The 15,242-nt window shown below is 40.4% G+C and overlaps 2 protein-coding genes across 3 annotated transcripts in view; both read right to left on the bottom strand.

The window, feature by feature from the left end:
- phf24 (PHD finger protein 24) overlaps positions 1-15,242 on the bottom strand; it is a 289,741-nt gene that overhangs the window by 108,756 nt on the left and 165,743 nt on the right. The gene's annotated exons all lie outside the window — the stretch shown is intronic.
- Positions 7,736-15,242, bottom strand: part of pigo (phosphatidylinositol glycan anchor biosynthesis, class O) — a 13,871-nt gene continuing 6,364 nt past the window's right edge. For both annotated transcript variants that reach the window (XM_072453668.1, XM_072453669.1), the window contains exons 7-11: positions 13,405-14,986; positions 10,659-10,862; positions 9,934-10,118; positions 9,236-9,306; positions 7,736-8,339 (exon numbers count right to left, since the gene is read on the bottom strand). In XM_072453668.1, the coding sequence (XP_072309769.1) occupies positions 8,210-8,339; positions 9,236-9,306; positions 9,934-10,118; positions 10,659-10,862; positions 13,405-14,986 (2,172 nt within the window). In that variant the 3' untranslated portion in view covers positions 7,736-8,209. The remainder of the gene's footprint in view (positions 8,340-9,235; positions 9,307-9,933; positions 10,119-10,658; positions 10,863-13,404; positions 14,987-15,242) is intronic.

Raw genomic sequence — 15,242 nt, 5'->3', positions numbered from 1 at the left:
TAAATAAGTTACTGATATAACTTTTACTATCACTTTACTTACTGCCCATTCTACTCCTATGTCCAAAAACATCAGTAGTCACCCATTTACCCATATTATCACTCCCCAGGCCCGTGCCTGTATTTGATTCTAAATTTAAAATCACTTCTGTCTTTTCGTCCTGTACTTTCATCTAGTCATGCATTATGGTTACATAATAAGTCCAAAAAGATAATTTCCGTCAAGTCCAAAAATAAAACAAAACAAGACGTGGCTTTGTTTGGTGCACACAAAAAACACGATACCGTAAAAACACAACTTTTGTCTTCTATGTCGGGGACAGGAAGTGTCCTGTCTGTGATCACATTCCCCCAAAAAGTTGGCCATCTATGAAAATCTGAATTCATCTTCATCTCTTATCAAATTTAATAAAATCTTTATAATTGACTGTTGTCAATCAAACAAAACCCTTAAGTTGTTCTACAGAGCTCTCAAATACTAAAATTTAAAACCAGCTGAGTTTAGTTTTACTTATTTCATCAGTTCAGAGCGTCCTCTGAACTGCTTTCCATTCTCCTGCCTTGTTGACCCCCCTTATCTCCCCCTCTCTGCCACGTCATCTGAGCACCCTGGAAGTCTCCCTCCAAAATCCTCTTATGACTTTTCCTTTGTCTTTTTACAGTTTGGGGTGATAATTTTGGCATCATTTGGTCTCGGTCGTCTGAGAGAAATGCTACTTGCTTTACAGACACGTCATATCTCAAGCTTCTAGTAGAATTTCTTATTGATTTTCCACCGGAGATAATGCTAGGTGTTTAAAGATTCACCCGTGACTGCAAATTTTAGATCTCTCAGAATAACGCCTTGTGACCCTTGTATGATTAATTGTGATTCTCACACTCGTTAGTGAATCACTTATTAATCCTCATTCACACATTCACACTTCTCTCTTACTTACTTCGCTCGTGCACAGCGCTTACATTCACACATATTTCCTCAGTAATATTAAACTGGGTATTTCCTCAGTAATACCTAACTGCCTTGCTTATGTGAGAAACTTATCTCGTCCATAAGCCTACAATATTTCCTCAGTAATATTAAACTGGGTATTTCCTCAGTAATACCTAACTGCCTTGCTTATGTGAGAAACTTATCTCGTCCATAAGCCTACAAAATTTTTCCAGTAAATATCAAACTAATGCATAAAACGTTTTATGGCTAACTCTTTTTCACACACAAAATTTTTGTCTGACCTTCTTTGTCGCCTGTGTTCTCCTGCTGCTTCGAAACGACGCGCTCTCCTCGCGGAGAATGAGGTGCGATGGGCGGCCACGGGAAAAGTGGACTTCTTTTAGCTGTGCACAGACTTCACCGATTCACCCGTCAATCTCCGCGAAGGCAGCTTGTCGTCCGGCTCGATAGGACCAGAAAATGTCATGGAATTAGACATACACCGATGCTATTCCTTAACACATTGAGAACACAATTCAACTTAGAATATGAAACGACACAGAAATATCAGACATTTGTATGGCATGCATGGGAGAAAACGCGGGGACTGTGTCAGCCAGGCCGTTGTAAGGAGCCTGGCTGACCCTCCTGCGTCTCACCCCCGCGTCTCACCCCCGCGTCTCACCCCCGCGTCTCACCCCCGCGTCTCACCCCCGCGTCTCACCCTGTTTTTTCCCATGCTGGTTGGTTTTATTAGATATTCTGGAATAGGCGGGTCACATTTCTCATTGGTCAGCCTCACATCAAGGCACTTGGTATTTTTCCGTAGAGATCAAGCCTTGGGTAAACATTACCCAGACTCCTCTGGGTTATCACCCCCCCTAGGGTAAACATCCTTTGGACCATCTTTACGACACCTTCACAAATGCAGTTTGTCAAACACCCGTTCTTCTCTTAGACTAATGATGCAGATAAAATATCACTATTATGCAGATAAAATACATCACAGAAATATACTCATATATTCACATTTTATCACATCAGGTCTTTCAAAATCCACCGTAAAATTGCAACAAATGTATTTTCAATCACACATTGGAATCATGAGTTTAATAGGCTCACTGTCAGAATCAGAGGATGGAAGAGAAGGCTGAATTAGGTTGGGATCAGCTCAACACAGTTTTGACTGAAAGGCAGTAAACATGTGGCAGTACCACATGTTTGAGAAAACCATCCAAGAGTTAAGTAGTCCAAGTAATCAAAAATAGCCTCATAAACTCTGTCTGCTGCTCATACTGAACACAGCACATGCACAGAAAGCTGCTGTTCAGAGTCTGACACAGAAATGGTGTGGATCACATGGGAGTGGGCAAAGTGACACATATAATATGGAATATATTTTGTATAGTCCATGGTTTCTACATGTAAGTTAAGCTACAGGAGCCGTTTTTAGTTGTGCTGGAGCCCTATATAAGATGCTGTTGGGTTTATTGGCAGTTGGCATCTTTAAATATTAACACCATCTTCTTGTGTGTGAAAACTGTGCTCATTTAAAAATATACACAGAGAATGGTGGAAAAGAGTCCAGTTAATTTCCTCACATCAGGACGCTTCTTCCAACCGTTGTGTTACTTTCCTCAGTGTCCAATCAAAGTTTCATAAAGATCTTAAATATCATAAAGAAGAGATGACCCACAAACCATTTGCTAGCTTCAAAAAACATGTCAGTCCTTTCAGACTTTGTTTTCACTTCTGTAGAACAATTGATAAACACATTATAAGATTATTCTCATTGTAGGCCTTTTTTTTCCACCTGCTTTAACACCCATGAAGACAGAACAGGCTGAGACCTGCTGGTTTTCAGTTAGTTACATAAAGAAGATGAGACCAATTATTTTGATTTTCTTTTCCCCCAAAATATATTACAAAACAACCAAATGCAAAAATTGAAAGTGCAGGTGCATTGGAGGATTGCAGGAGCAGGTTTTGTCCAGGGCAACACCTTAAAACATTAAATTAAGTGAACTTTTTATTTTATTTTTAAAATGTTTAAAGTGTGTGGTGGTGTTGTTGTGAAAATGACACCAATCCCACCTCTAAAAGCAGCAGCACCAAAATATTTCCGTGTTTTCAAGGCTTTTTATCAAATGGAAATGCTCCAATTCAAAGTTTTACTCCACATGTCTTTGGCAGAAGAAAATATTCACTTTAAACTGAAGGCTTATCAAAAGGAGCAGTAAATGATGACTAACACAAGCAGGCCAAGCACCAAAGAAACAACAAGCAGCTCTAATCTCAGCTAAATCTGTTTTGTATCTTTTATTCCTAAAATTTAAAAGTCCACTCCAAGAAGAATCCTTTCAATGCCAGTGACAGATGGAGCATGTTCCCCCTCTGGGCCAGATCGGACGATACAGTTCTGGAAAAGGTCACTTCACTGTCCATTGTGGTCCAGAATTTGAGTTTGGATAAGTGCAATGGAAGATATGGAGTTATGATGTGGTCAGCCTATAGGCACAGGCAACAAAATATGTAAAAGAACAACGTCGTCGTCGTCGTCGTCGTAGTAAGTCATTTCTATGTCTAGAAGTAGAAGAACTAGTAGAAGAAAGAAATGGTTAAACACTTGTCCAAACACAACTATTTTAATGCAAGATTAACACACCTTTCACATAATAAAGTGAAGGTCCTTTGAGGGTTATTTAACCTACAGAATATGTTGTAAATTTGTTGTCATTTGCTCATATTATTAATAGATTTGTATTTTCCAGTGCAAATAAACTTGCTGGCTGGTGCGGCGCCTCGTTCACGCTCAGCCTGGCGCTCAGGTTACGCCCACCCTTCACTGGCTTGTCCTCAGCAGGCATGGAGACTCAGCAAGCCTCTCCTTCACCTCTCTTTTGTTTAGGGAGTCTTTCTCATCTGCACCCTCCCCTCTTGTCTTGACGCTGTTAAAGACTGCAGTTTTGTCCTTGGCAATCCTGGCAGTATTGGACTGAACCAGGTTTGAATAGTCTGGGAACATTTGGGGATGTTGTTTAAGGGTTACACAATCCTGTCAACCCGGTTTATTGTTTTAAAAGTGTGAATGTGTGAATAGAAAGGTTGTCTACTGAATTTAATTAATGATTATTAAATGTATCGTTATTAATACTTTCTCTACTGCACATGTCCACGTCACATATCTGCAATAGCCTTTACGGTGTCCGTGACATAATCCAATCCAGGTCGGCGTTGGAAAATATTATGTTTAATGTAACCCATAAATTGGAGCTTGTGTATAAGATAAATATGTCGACTTAAACTTACCTCACCTATAGCACCATACTAGCCCTGACCCTGATAGACTGCAGGTTCTGGGCTTTAGTGAGAGAGGACACAGGTTTAAACCAATTCGATTTAGGCTTTGGAACTGGCAACACTTGAGAAACAAAACACCAAATTCTAACAAACAACTTTGAGAATAAAACAGCATTAGAATTGTTATCAGTCTGTCATTTGATTTGAACATGGGGACGCAGATGGTCATGTTTATGAAATTTGAAACACAAACTCTACATTCCCTCTCTAATCTCTCAGCGGTATGATGTGTGGGTAAAATGTCTTACCAAGGAATTCACAACCTTCACACAATCAATCAGAAATATTAAAAGTGCACTATGATGTATGGCCCTGGTTCTGTCCATGGAGACGTTATTGCTTTGCCTGGATTATTCCACAGAACGGAATCAAACCAAGACATTGACAACCAAGTCACATGAATCAAAACACCTCCTTGAACTGAATAAAATAAATAGACATGATTAAAAGCATCATCATCTCCATGGCGACATGCAGGTAGCAGACCCTCCACCTAAAATGTTACATAGTGTGAATTTATTACAGTTTGATCGAATGGTAGTGAAGGAGCAAACTTGATTTTTGCTTGTTTTTTGTAAAAACACTGCAGAATATTAATGAAGTCTGCTGATGCCGTTTGTGCCCTCAAAATATACAGAATAAATCAGATGCAATTTAGAAGCTGTATTTGAATTTGAGACCTTTGGCACGCTGGTGAATTACTTCTATTATAAGACTGGAATTCTTTAGAGGAGAAATGGCTTGGGGAAAGTACAATAGGTTTTCCCCACCGTCTGGCACAAATGTCCTATTTCTATTGAAGTGTTGCAAATTCTGACTCTCATTTCCCGTATGCCCTTTCATTATCTTTTGTCAATCAAAAATACACAGTCAATTTTGGGCATGTGATGTGTGTAAAGACAAACGTGGAATCAACCCACAGAGCGATAAAGTCAAATGAGTAAATAATCCTCGAAGATTGATAACATCCCATTGGAGTTGGAAATGTGGACTGGGTGAAAGTGAATTACAAATGGCTTTTCTGAGTGAAGGCTGTAAAATGCAGTGGCAGCACTTAAAGCCAACACCGGAGCCTAAATCAATAGAATAAATATTCTAGACTAACATACCAAGGATCCAAAGAAAGCACACGTGTTGAAAAGTATATGAGAAACATTAAAACATTATATAGTATACCTTTTTTGTTCTTTTTGCAGCCTTTTGTCAATTTATTTTATATTCTTTACGTATTATAAGTAAATTATTCGCTATTAAAATTCTAATCTTGCATAATCTCCAAAATCTAATGTCTCTTACTCGTAGTTTATGACTGGATTTAGCCAAGAACTGATACGATACATGTCCTGAAACACAGATATCCCCCTTAAAACTGGTGTTAAAAGTTTACTACAATATTTTTATATCTATATTTATTTATTTATATAGAATAACAGATGCAGATAAAAGCTTTCTCTGCATCAGAGCACACAAGAAATGCCAAGAAATATGTTACGATAATTCTTATATTAAAACAAAGTACCTTTATCCAGTGGACAAACCTGTAGATTAGCAAGTATTGTAATTGCGTCTCCAAATTAAAAAGCCCCGTCTTGTATAATGAGCCCATCCGTTTCCCTGCCATTCTAACAATCAAGTTTGTGGACAGAAGTCAAAAGATCTCGTACAAAAGTTTTATTACGCAGTGACAGATGAAAAATCATATTAGTTCATTAGACATTTTATATATTAAACACAACTATGCCCCTTCATACACGCTTACAACGCAGTAAGGCCTTTGCAGGTCTTACGTCACCCTTTGAATTCATGCCCACGCACTCCCGGTCACCACATGCACACAACAGCAGTGTCACAAATCAACCTGAGAATCCTTTGCCTTTTCGCTTCATGCATTAGCTAATGAGCCACGAGTGCCGAGTGAGGCTGCAGTGCGGGACCAGAGCCGCCCGCAAACTCCCCCTGAAACATTGTGGAAAACAAGCAAAAACGCTACTGTAGGTTGACACTTTTATAAGTGTAAAGTTGAGGTGCAGCGCAAGTCAGAATCAAGGGATGTCAAGATTATCAGGTTAAATCGATAATCGGGATTATATAAAGACTGAAATAACAAAATATATTTTTTCATTAATTTTTAATTCACTATAGAAAAGTCAACATTTTCATAAATTAGGCAGTTTTTTTTTAGTTAAATTAAAAGAAATGTGACAATTTTAGTCAAATGGATTATTTAGAAAGTTTGATTTCATAAAGCAGATCACATGTTGAGAAAGAAAGACAATTTAGGATTGTATTGTTGTTTTGGTCATGATGATAACAATCGACAATAATCGATACACTAAAATGTCAAATCGTGACATCCCTTTCAGAATCTATGGTCAAATTTGCCTTTTTAACAGTTTTATGGTTAATATATGTGTACTTACAATACCTAAAGAGCCTGTAGCCAATTGTTGTCCATGTAGTTGTGGATAATCTGTTATGCTCCGGTACAGAAGCAGCTGTTCGGGTCAGAATGCTGTGCTGTCTGCATCTAATTATAGAGCGTTTTACTCTCCGAAAATCAGGAAGTGCGCCGTTAGCATGCTATCAGTCATTAGCTTTACAGCTAATAAATTAATTGCCGTAAACAATTATGCGGCTCAGAAAAAAATCTTTAAGAGTGGAAAAATCAGGTACAGCGCCTTTAATTTAAAGGTTGAATGGACGATTTTTTTTTGGTGCACATTTTAGTCTCATTTCCTCGTGGCGTGGACTGCCGATTAGTCCTGCCACGTATCAATCATAAAACGCACCTACCGCTCACCTGCAGCCGCGTGCGGCTTGTCCCCCGAGAGCAGCACGTTTCCGCGTGTTTAAGCGCATTGATCAATCATTATATAGTTCCCTCAGTGTACGGGACAAAATGAAGACGGAGAAAGACAGTTTGAGCTGGCTCAGAAGAAGACGGAAATCTACGAGAGATGCGATGTGATCTGTCGCGCTAATAAACAAACGCACGTGTGTGTTGTATCAGTCCGCACGGGGGAGTGCGCATGCGCACTTCCGCCTGAGTTCTCAAATCGCAGAAAAATCGTCCATGGCGCCTTTAACTTTGCTATATTCTAACAGAAACGATTTTAAACTATTTCCTTTATTCATTTTTCTTTGCCCTTCAGAGGCCTAAAACTGAATGAACGGGTCCCAGTGTTGATTTCAGTCCAACACAAATAAAAGCGTGATCATTTTGAAACTAAAAGTGAAGAAGTTTAACATCTTCTCTGTCCCCAAAACATTGTATTGCATTGTAGTACATTTAAAAGACTATATATCCAGACCCAACCCAGAAACGATAATTTAGTTCAAATGTTTCAAACTGACCACATAGTTACATGAGCTTGTCTGAAAATATGACATCAAGTTCCAAAGAATGAACACACAACTGATTATAAAATGTGAAAACTGAGTGAATTTGACTTAGAAAACCAACAAAATGATTGATTAGAAAATCACATCAATTAAAAAACAAACAAAAATGTGAACAAAAGTTAAAAGTTCATTCACTCAAACTGATCCAGACTATATGATACAAAACGTAGAAAACTTAAGCTCCCAACATGAACTAATGCCCTTTGATGGTCGGGGGGAAATGGCAGGTCGTTGGCAGTTTTCCTTAGAAACAATATTCACATTTTTGAACAAAGTAAATATTTTGTGCATTTTACTTTTGAGTTCAACATTTAGTGCATGCACCAACAAACTATCAGAGATTAAAAAAGCTATAAAAACATTCTCTACAGTCCTTTTATAAATACTGATGGAGTTGAATCACTGTTCGCTTTTTCGTAAATATTTGTCTGAAAAGTTGGCGTCCCTCTTGCATTGTAACCAAACTGTAATGGCGGGCGTCCTTTGCGTCACCGGGTTCACATAAGTGGGGCAGATACTACCTGGACGCATCAGGGACCAGTTTCTTAAACCATCGATTGACGGCAGAGTCTATTCTCAGCACAAATGTGACTCCCAGTAACACGGACACACAGGTGACGATGAACGCCGACGTCTCGAACATCAACCTGCACAGGAAAGGAAAAGAACACTGATTGGTGCTGTCAATCAATTCAATTTTTTTTATCAGATTAATCACACTTTTAAAAATATCATACATGACCAAACACCATGCTCTGTGGGGTTCAAGGCCCCTCATTGCAGGTGTGACGGGCTCTTATGGCGACAGACGTGAGTTGCTCATGTTGGCCTAGCGTCTTCAGTGTCCTGTATTAGTTTGGTGAAATATTTAACAACCTTTTTGTTCAACTCGAGAAGTCTGAGGCGTCTTTGGTTTGTCCTGCCGAATCGCTCATCACTGCGCCGCGCTCGAACGCTTCAGCTGGCGAGTTATCCGCGCTCGTTATTATGTATGTGTAAATGTAACCACGTTTGTTCAAACCAGACCGTGTGATTAATCTACCTCAATGCTAACCCTACCTAGCATACAGATTGACCTAACCCATTGAAATTATTGCTATAGATATCTTGTCCCCAGACCTAGACCAAGAAAGTTCTTCAAAGACTAAATGCTTCCTTTACTGATCCACTGTTGTTGGTTTGTAGATAAATCATTGTCTGATAATAAAAACCTCAACATTTACTAAGCTCTGTGGCAGTTATCGTTAAAGTACTGTGGTCAAACATGTTTTGGTTGTTGCATGCAGATTAATAAATGATTAACAACTGAAAAAGGCTGTTGTTCCATTTCATGTCTATAGACGCCAATAGACAATAGATGAAAAACATACAGTAAAATGGGCTCCTGACGAGCAGACAGTAGTCCTCCATGTTTTACTAATGTGCAGTAAAACGTGAACCCCACCTAGACTAAATGGTTCACAGAAATATCCTTTGTCCATTTCCTGTGGAGCTGTTACTGTGAGTGGATTAGAAGGAGCCGGAAAATCCATCCAGCACTTACTTGGGTGCAAAGACCTTCCACACCATTAGGTGTCTCCGGAGGATAGCAGCTGCACAGACCGATGCAAACACCTACGGACAGACAAGAAAACTATTATATTACTTTTTCTGCAGATTAAGAACGGAATAATGCACAAGATTATTGATTTACTAATACAGTGAGATACTGGATGTCTACTTTAGAAGACAATTGTAAAGCTAGAACAAGACCCACACAAAGGAAGTCAGCCAGGGATATTTGGCCTTCCCTTTAAAAACTGGCAAAATGGCCACTACATCTGCAAAACAAAGTTCATACAGTGACCTCTGTAACTAGAGATTGTGTGTTTGGCAATAACACAAATTATTAAATATGTCCTTGAATTTGCCTTTTCCCGAATGGTTTTGAAAGTGCAGTTAATGCTGCTAAGACAAATTAGGAAAATGTGCAACAATATTTAACTTTAACTGTACTTTAAGGCCAATGTGGGGATTGAGAAACTGGTTAAGTGAAACGCCTTCTCCTCAGTCAGAGGAGTGAACAATTTGTATCATGTATGAAATTGTATTTGGATGTTGCATTTGGAGACAATAATGGCTTATTTTCATTCCGTTGTTGCAAGTTCCACAATAACCAAACAATACTTGAAGATTTAAAAACACTATAGAGGTTTTAAACATTTGTATTACTTGACCCAACAAAATTGTGAGTTTGTTCACCTGCGCTCCCTGAACAAAGAGGTAGCGCGCCGACAGCTGCAGCAGAGCAGAGCTGAACTGCTGAGGGCTTTCTCTCAGTCGGATCTCCATCACTGCATCTTCCACTTGTTCCCCGCAGATCCTGCCTCCTCTGCTGGAGCGCACCTCACACACCAGCGGCCAGAGGAGCAGCAGCGGGCAAGACACTGCGTACAACAGCCACAGAATCAACACAACACCAGAGTGCGGAGAGAAATCCACAGCTATAGGGCAAAAGCAGGTCTAAGGGTCAGAATGAGGCTGCTGTGTGCTGCGTGCTGTCCGTATCCAAGATGAGGAAAAAGTTTATATTGCTGCAAACTGTTTTTAAGACCGTAACAATCAAATACAATACCTTTTTCCCATTGACTCCATTGTGTTAAAAATAAGTCAGAATATGAACTTTATATGAACTTTAGCCTCATCAGTGAATGTCTCAAACCAACATAACATTATGACGTTTTGTGTCGTTTAATTCAATTCATAAGGATCTCCCAGTTGTTTTCTTTATATTTTTTAAGGATTTCTTTTGCCAAACAGCTTTATTGGACGTAATAGCTTAGCGTGAAATGGACCCAACCCTATTCAATGGCCCAAAAGCTGTGAGGCTTTAGTTTTATCCACGTCATTTTCTTCTCCAAAACAGCCAAACTCATACTTAATTGATCAAAAAAGATTTAAAACCACGCTGTATTGATAAGGATTACCTGCTAGGAGGATATGAGAAGCGAAGGTGTTGAGTGTAACCAGAGAGGCCGGGAGAACGGTACCAGCGTGACCGTCGGGGAACCCCACAAACGCTGCCCCCCACTGGATGGAGGGGAAGGTGGGCAGGTGGCCGGTGGCATGGAAGAACTGGGTGGCAGCCAGAGCCCACAGCACCACGGGAGTCCAGGGCACGTCAAACCCTCCTGGAGGAAAGATGAACATGTGTAAATGACAAAAGGGGAATGATTTCGATTAAATTCTTGGCATTTTCGGCTATTATTCAAATGCACAATAATGTAATGTAGGGTACCTTACATTAGACTACCCATTTCTATAAAACATAATAATATTTCAAATTTGACTGAAAAATTTCCCCATTTCCGCCCAGTTTAGATGAGATAAGATAAGATAATCCTATAAATCGACCTCCTTGTTAAATATCTGCGGGAGTAAACAAGGACCAAAATCCACATACACCAGTTATAAGTTACCAAATAATAATACTCAATAATACCTTTAATTTGTCACTTATTGATGATATAGACGGAGGGATTCAGTGTTAGAACTTTTCCTGAAAGTGTTTCTTCGCAAACTGCAACTTGACCAATGTAAAACTATAATAAGTATAACCAGAAAAACATGAAACACTTTATGCACATTATCCACCTTGCCTAGTATGAATGTGGAGCATGAGTGATTGGTGTTTGTCAGGCCAGAAAAAGCCCAACAAACTCCTAAATCCAACGTTTAAATGATCAATTATGACATTTTAAAAAGGTAAATTTTATTTTTCATGAACGCACGTTAACGGAGAGTATCCCCCTGATTAAGACTTCTCAGGGAAACTATTGTGTCATATTATAAATACCCTAGTTTCTTTCTAGACCAAGAGCTGTCTTTTAAAGATCATCAACAGAAATGTACTCATAAATTGAAGGTTAAGCCTGGGTTCTTTTATCTTAATAAAGCCAGATTTACCCTTGGAGCTCGTAAACGCTTGGTATTGGCCACTTTTATGCCTCTATTGGATTATGGTGATGCTCTGTATTTGGGAGAACAGGTAAAAAAACAAAGAATGACTATCCTCTAAAAATTGTGTGTGCTTTTAAATGTAAACTCTGTGTTTGTCTTATTTGTGTAAAAGTTTTAATGATCTGTGCGTAGTCACCAGCTTTGGCCACAACAACGGCCTGTTTTAAGGTAAACGATGTAACTACTTTTGTTTCCTGTCCATTTTATTACTGTCCATCAAAGTATAAAAGCTGCAAATTTGAATAGAATAAATATTCACCAATCACTGAATTTAAATTAACAATCTCATTACGGACGTTTTGTGAAATGAATCGATGGTAGCAGCCTTTCATAAGACTGAATATTAATTTGTCCAAGAGGCACTTCACTTAGTATTTCATTTATTATGTTTCTTGTGATGCAAGACGGTTAACAAAAAGCAAGAGGGATTTTTATATCAACCAGAAGGCCATCTGAAAACCAAGAGTTACCTGTAAACTCATTAAAATGGCCTCAAATGCAGCACGCCTTATGAATACAAACTACAACCTTCATTTTGTTCAAGGTTTGATTGATTTTAAAGTTTTAGCAGATTCCCAATCCAACAAATAGAAACAACATACAAATAAAAACTAACAATGTGAATTAGGGCTGCAGCTTTTCTTTGATTCATCGTTGATCAATCGTTTTTCTTTTTGTACATTTGTAAACTACTAAAAAAACAAATGATATTCCTAATTTTACATAAGTATGACCCCAAAACAGCAATATTTCACTTCAGTGCAAACTGTTCTGTTTGTATAAAGCGTATACATATAAAGGACTAATTCACTTGTCACTAGACTGGTTGTAGACAGTTACAGTAGCCTTAAAATGAGAAACGTGTTTGAAAAACTTTAAGTTGAGTGAGATGATGCCGAGGCCAAAGTGAACGGCTCTTGGTGCAAATGCTGCAAAATGTCTGCAGAGTGACAGCTCAAAACACCGTGCTCTTTCACACAACCAAACTCTTCCCAGTGGCACTCGTGAGTTCAAGACACGCCGCTCTCAGTTGAGATTTAGATCCTTCAGGTCCGGAACAAGTGTTTTGAATTAAATATGTAAATTAAACAAATTATCAAGGCAATAAAATAGTAATCAAAGCTTTTTTGTTATCAAATTACTCTATTTACTCAAGTAATCGTTTCAGCCCTAATGTGAATACGTTATATAGCCTTTGAGATAAATGTCTGTATCGCTCTCAGAAGACCTCCATTTTGTGATATGGATGGTGGACGATGAATATCAAAGAATGTATATTGAGTGCATCGTCAATATCTATAAGAACTACGTATATATTAAAAACTTGAACATTTACAGGTAATTTTTAGCACTTCTGAAAGGTTGCCAATTGCAATAGTCTGATGATTCATTTATTGATTAGTTGAATAGTCATTATTACTTCTGTACAAATACATTATCAACCAAATGAGAGAGAAGTGTATTATTGATGAATTGGTTGTATTTTTGACATTTAGATTCAATAATGCCACGGTCTTTGTAATAAAAGGTAGTTTAATAAGTGTTTTAAAGTCTATTGTCCAGATAACAATGATCAAAAAGTCAGGTTTTGCAGATTAATTGTGGTAACCCTAATTTTGATATTCATTTCTGTGCATACCCTAATATGCATAACACTAATATGCGTAACACACCAACCATAGCTTTGTATACAGTGTTCTAACCCAGTTGTACCTGCTTGAGTTCTTCCCGGCTCGCTCAAATGACTGGCGGAGGCGTGAATATGCAGCACCGCTCCCATCTCCAACAGCAGCAGCAGAAAGGCCAGCGCCATGCCTTCTGGATGAAGCAAGAGCAGCCACAACCCCGACATCCCACAAAACAGCAGCAGGGGCGCCGAGTACACCGTCCCCAGCCCGTAAGCCTCCACAGAGGGCCTCCCGTCCTCCTCTCCGCCTCCGCTCTGCTCCCCGTCGTCCAGGGACTGCCGCATTTGCTGGTATATCTGCGGTATCAGGTGATGCAGCTCGGCTTGGGGGCTGATTCCGATGCTCGCCCTGTAACGGGGCGGCAGTCGCGATGCCAGTCTGTTCTGTGCGGATGTTTTGGATTTCAGAAACACTGTGAGGGGGTCTAACCAGATGAGCAACAAGCCCACGGTTAGAAAACCGTACGCGGCCCTGGGTAAAGCGAGCTGGGCCAAGCCGATTAGCTCAGAGAGATTCTTGAAACTGTCCTCGGGCGTCCCGCTGACCGCCCAGTGCAGGCCTAAACTAATGGACGACAAAGGCAGAATCCAGTTTGCCGTGAACACCGTTATGCTGGAGGCGTTGAGGTTGCCATAGCTACGCATCCAGCTCCTCATCAAATACGTATACAGGGCAAGGGCGGACACGGACAAAACGTAGTGAAGGTTTTTGAGTTTGTCGTCTTGCATTCGCGCCAAGGGTGAGAGGAACTGAGACGGTTGACATGAGCCTTGTTCCTCCCTGCAGCCGTGGAAGAAGAGGGAGAGAAACAGACTCCCGACGACCAGCGCTACGCAAGCCACGAGCGTACCGGCTTCTTTTCTCGCGGCGGAAGGGGACAGGGCGGGAGAAGGCAGCAAGGCGGACGGTTTTGGCGAGTCGAAGGTTTGGGGCAAGAGACAACGGCGCCAGTTGAGATGAATGGGGATGTAAAGCACAAGAGAGAAGACCAAAAAGGTCACGACTCGGCCCTCGGCGATGACGTAGCTGTCGGAGAGGAGGGATGCGCAGCGGAGGAGCAAGATAAATACAGCGGGGGTGAGGAGATGCTGCAAAGAAAGCCAATTAATGGTCTTCTTCGGTCCAGTTTTGGTCACTGTTCTTGATCGATACGCATTCCAGATGAACAAAAGTTCGGAGCTGAGAGCGGCGCCGGCAACGCACCAAGAAATTTCCACAACGCCCCGAGAGAGCAGCTGAGCGATAGCGATGCAAACCCCCGTCAGGATGGCGACAAAACACGGAGATCTGATCGCACCGTTGTCCCTTACGAGTGTCAGTGACAGTTCAGAGAGGAGGAGACACGTCACGCAGGCCAGGGCTAAAATGAGCAAACCGACGGCCATTTTGAAGGCGTTGAATTTGGCCCAGGTAGCGCGGCAGGTGTCCCGGACGGAGGTGAGGTAGGCCTGTAAGGAGGCCGTGAGCTGTGGCGAGGACAGGAGGCCTTTTTGATGAGCAGTGATGTAGTCAGAGGAGAGACGCGAGAACTGAGCGCGCAGCTGTACCAGTGCCTCCGGGGGGATGTCTTTGGCCATGCTGGAGTAGGTTTCCAGAAAACGATTCACCTAAAAAAAAAGTTTTTAAAAACACTGATAAGGAGGACGCAGTCAATGTACAATACTATGAAATTATAAGATTTTAAAAGGAACTATCAGTGTTGTGCCTGAACACGTTCATTGAAAGAAAGTTCATGAACGCGTTCATAATTTTGGTGAACGTGAACTGAACGCACTGTATTACTGCTGACGAACGATAATGTGAACGCGTTCTTTCTGGTGTCTGTGAATGAACGCGTTCATTATTTTTAATTTCGTTCAATAA

This window comes from Eucyclogobius newberryi, unplaced genomic scaffold, assembly GCF_026437365.1.
Source record: "Eucyclogobius newberryi isolate DKJ021-1_F unplaced genomic scaffold, fEucNew1.0.hap1 SCAF_2, whole genome shotgun sequence".
Taxonomy (NCBI): Eukaryota; Metazoa; Chordata; class Actinopteri; order Gobiiformes; family Gobiidae; genus Eucyclogobius; species Eucyclogobius newberryi.
The sequence above is the reverse complement of the archived record's forward strand: the minus strand, read 5'-3'. Positions and strand labels throughout refer to the sequence as shown.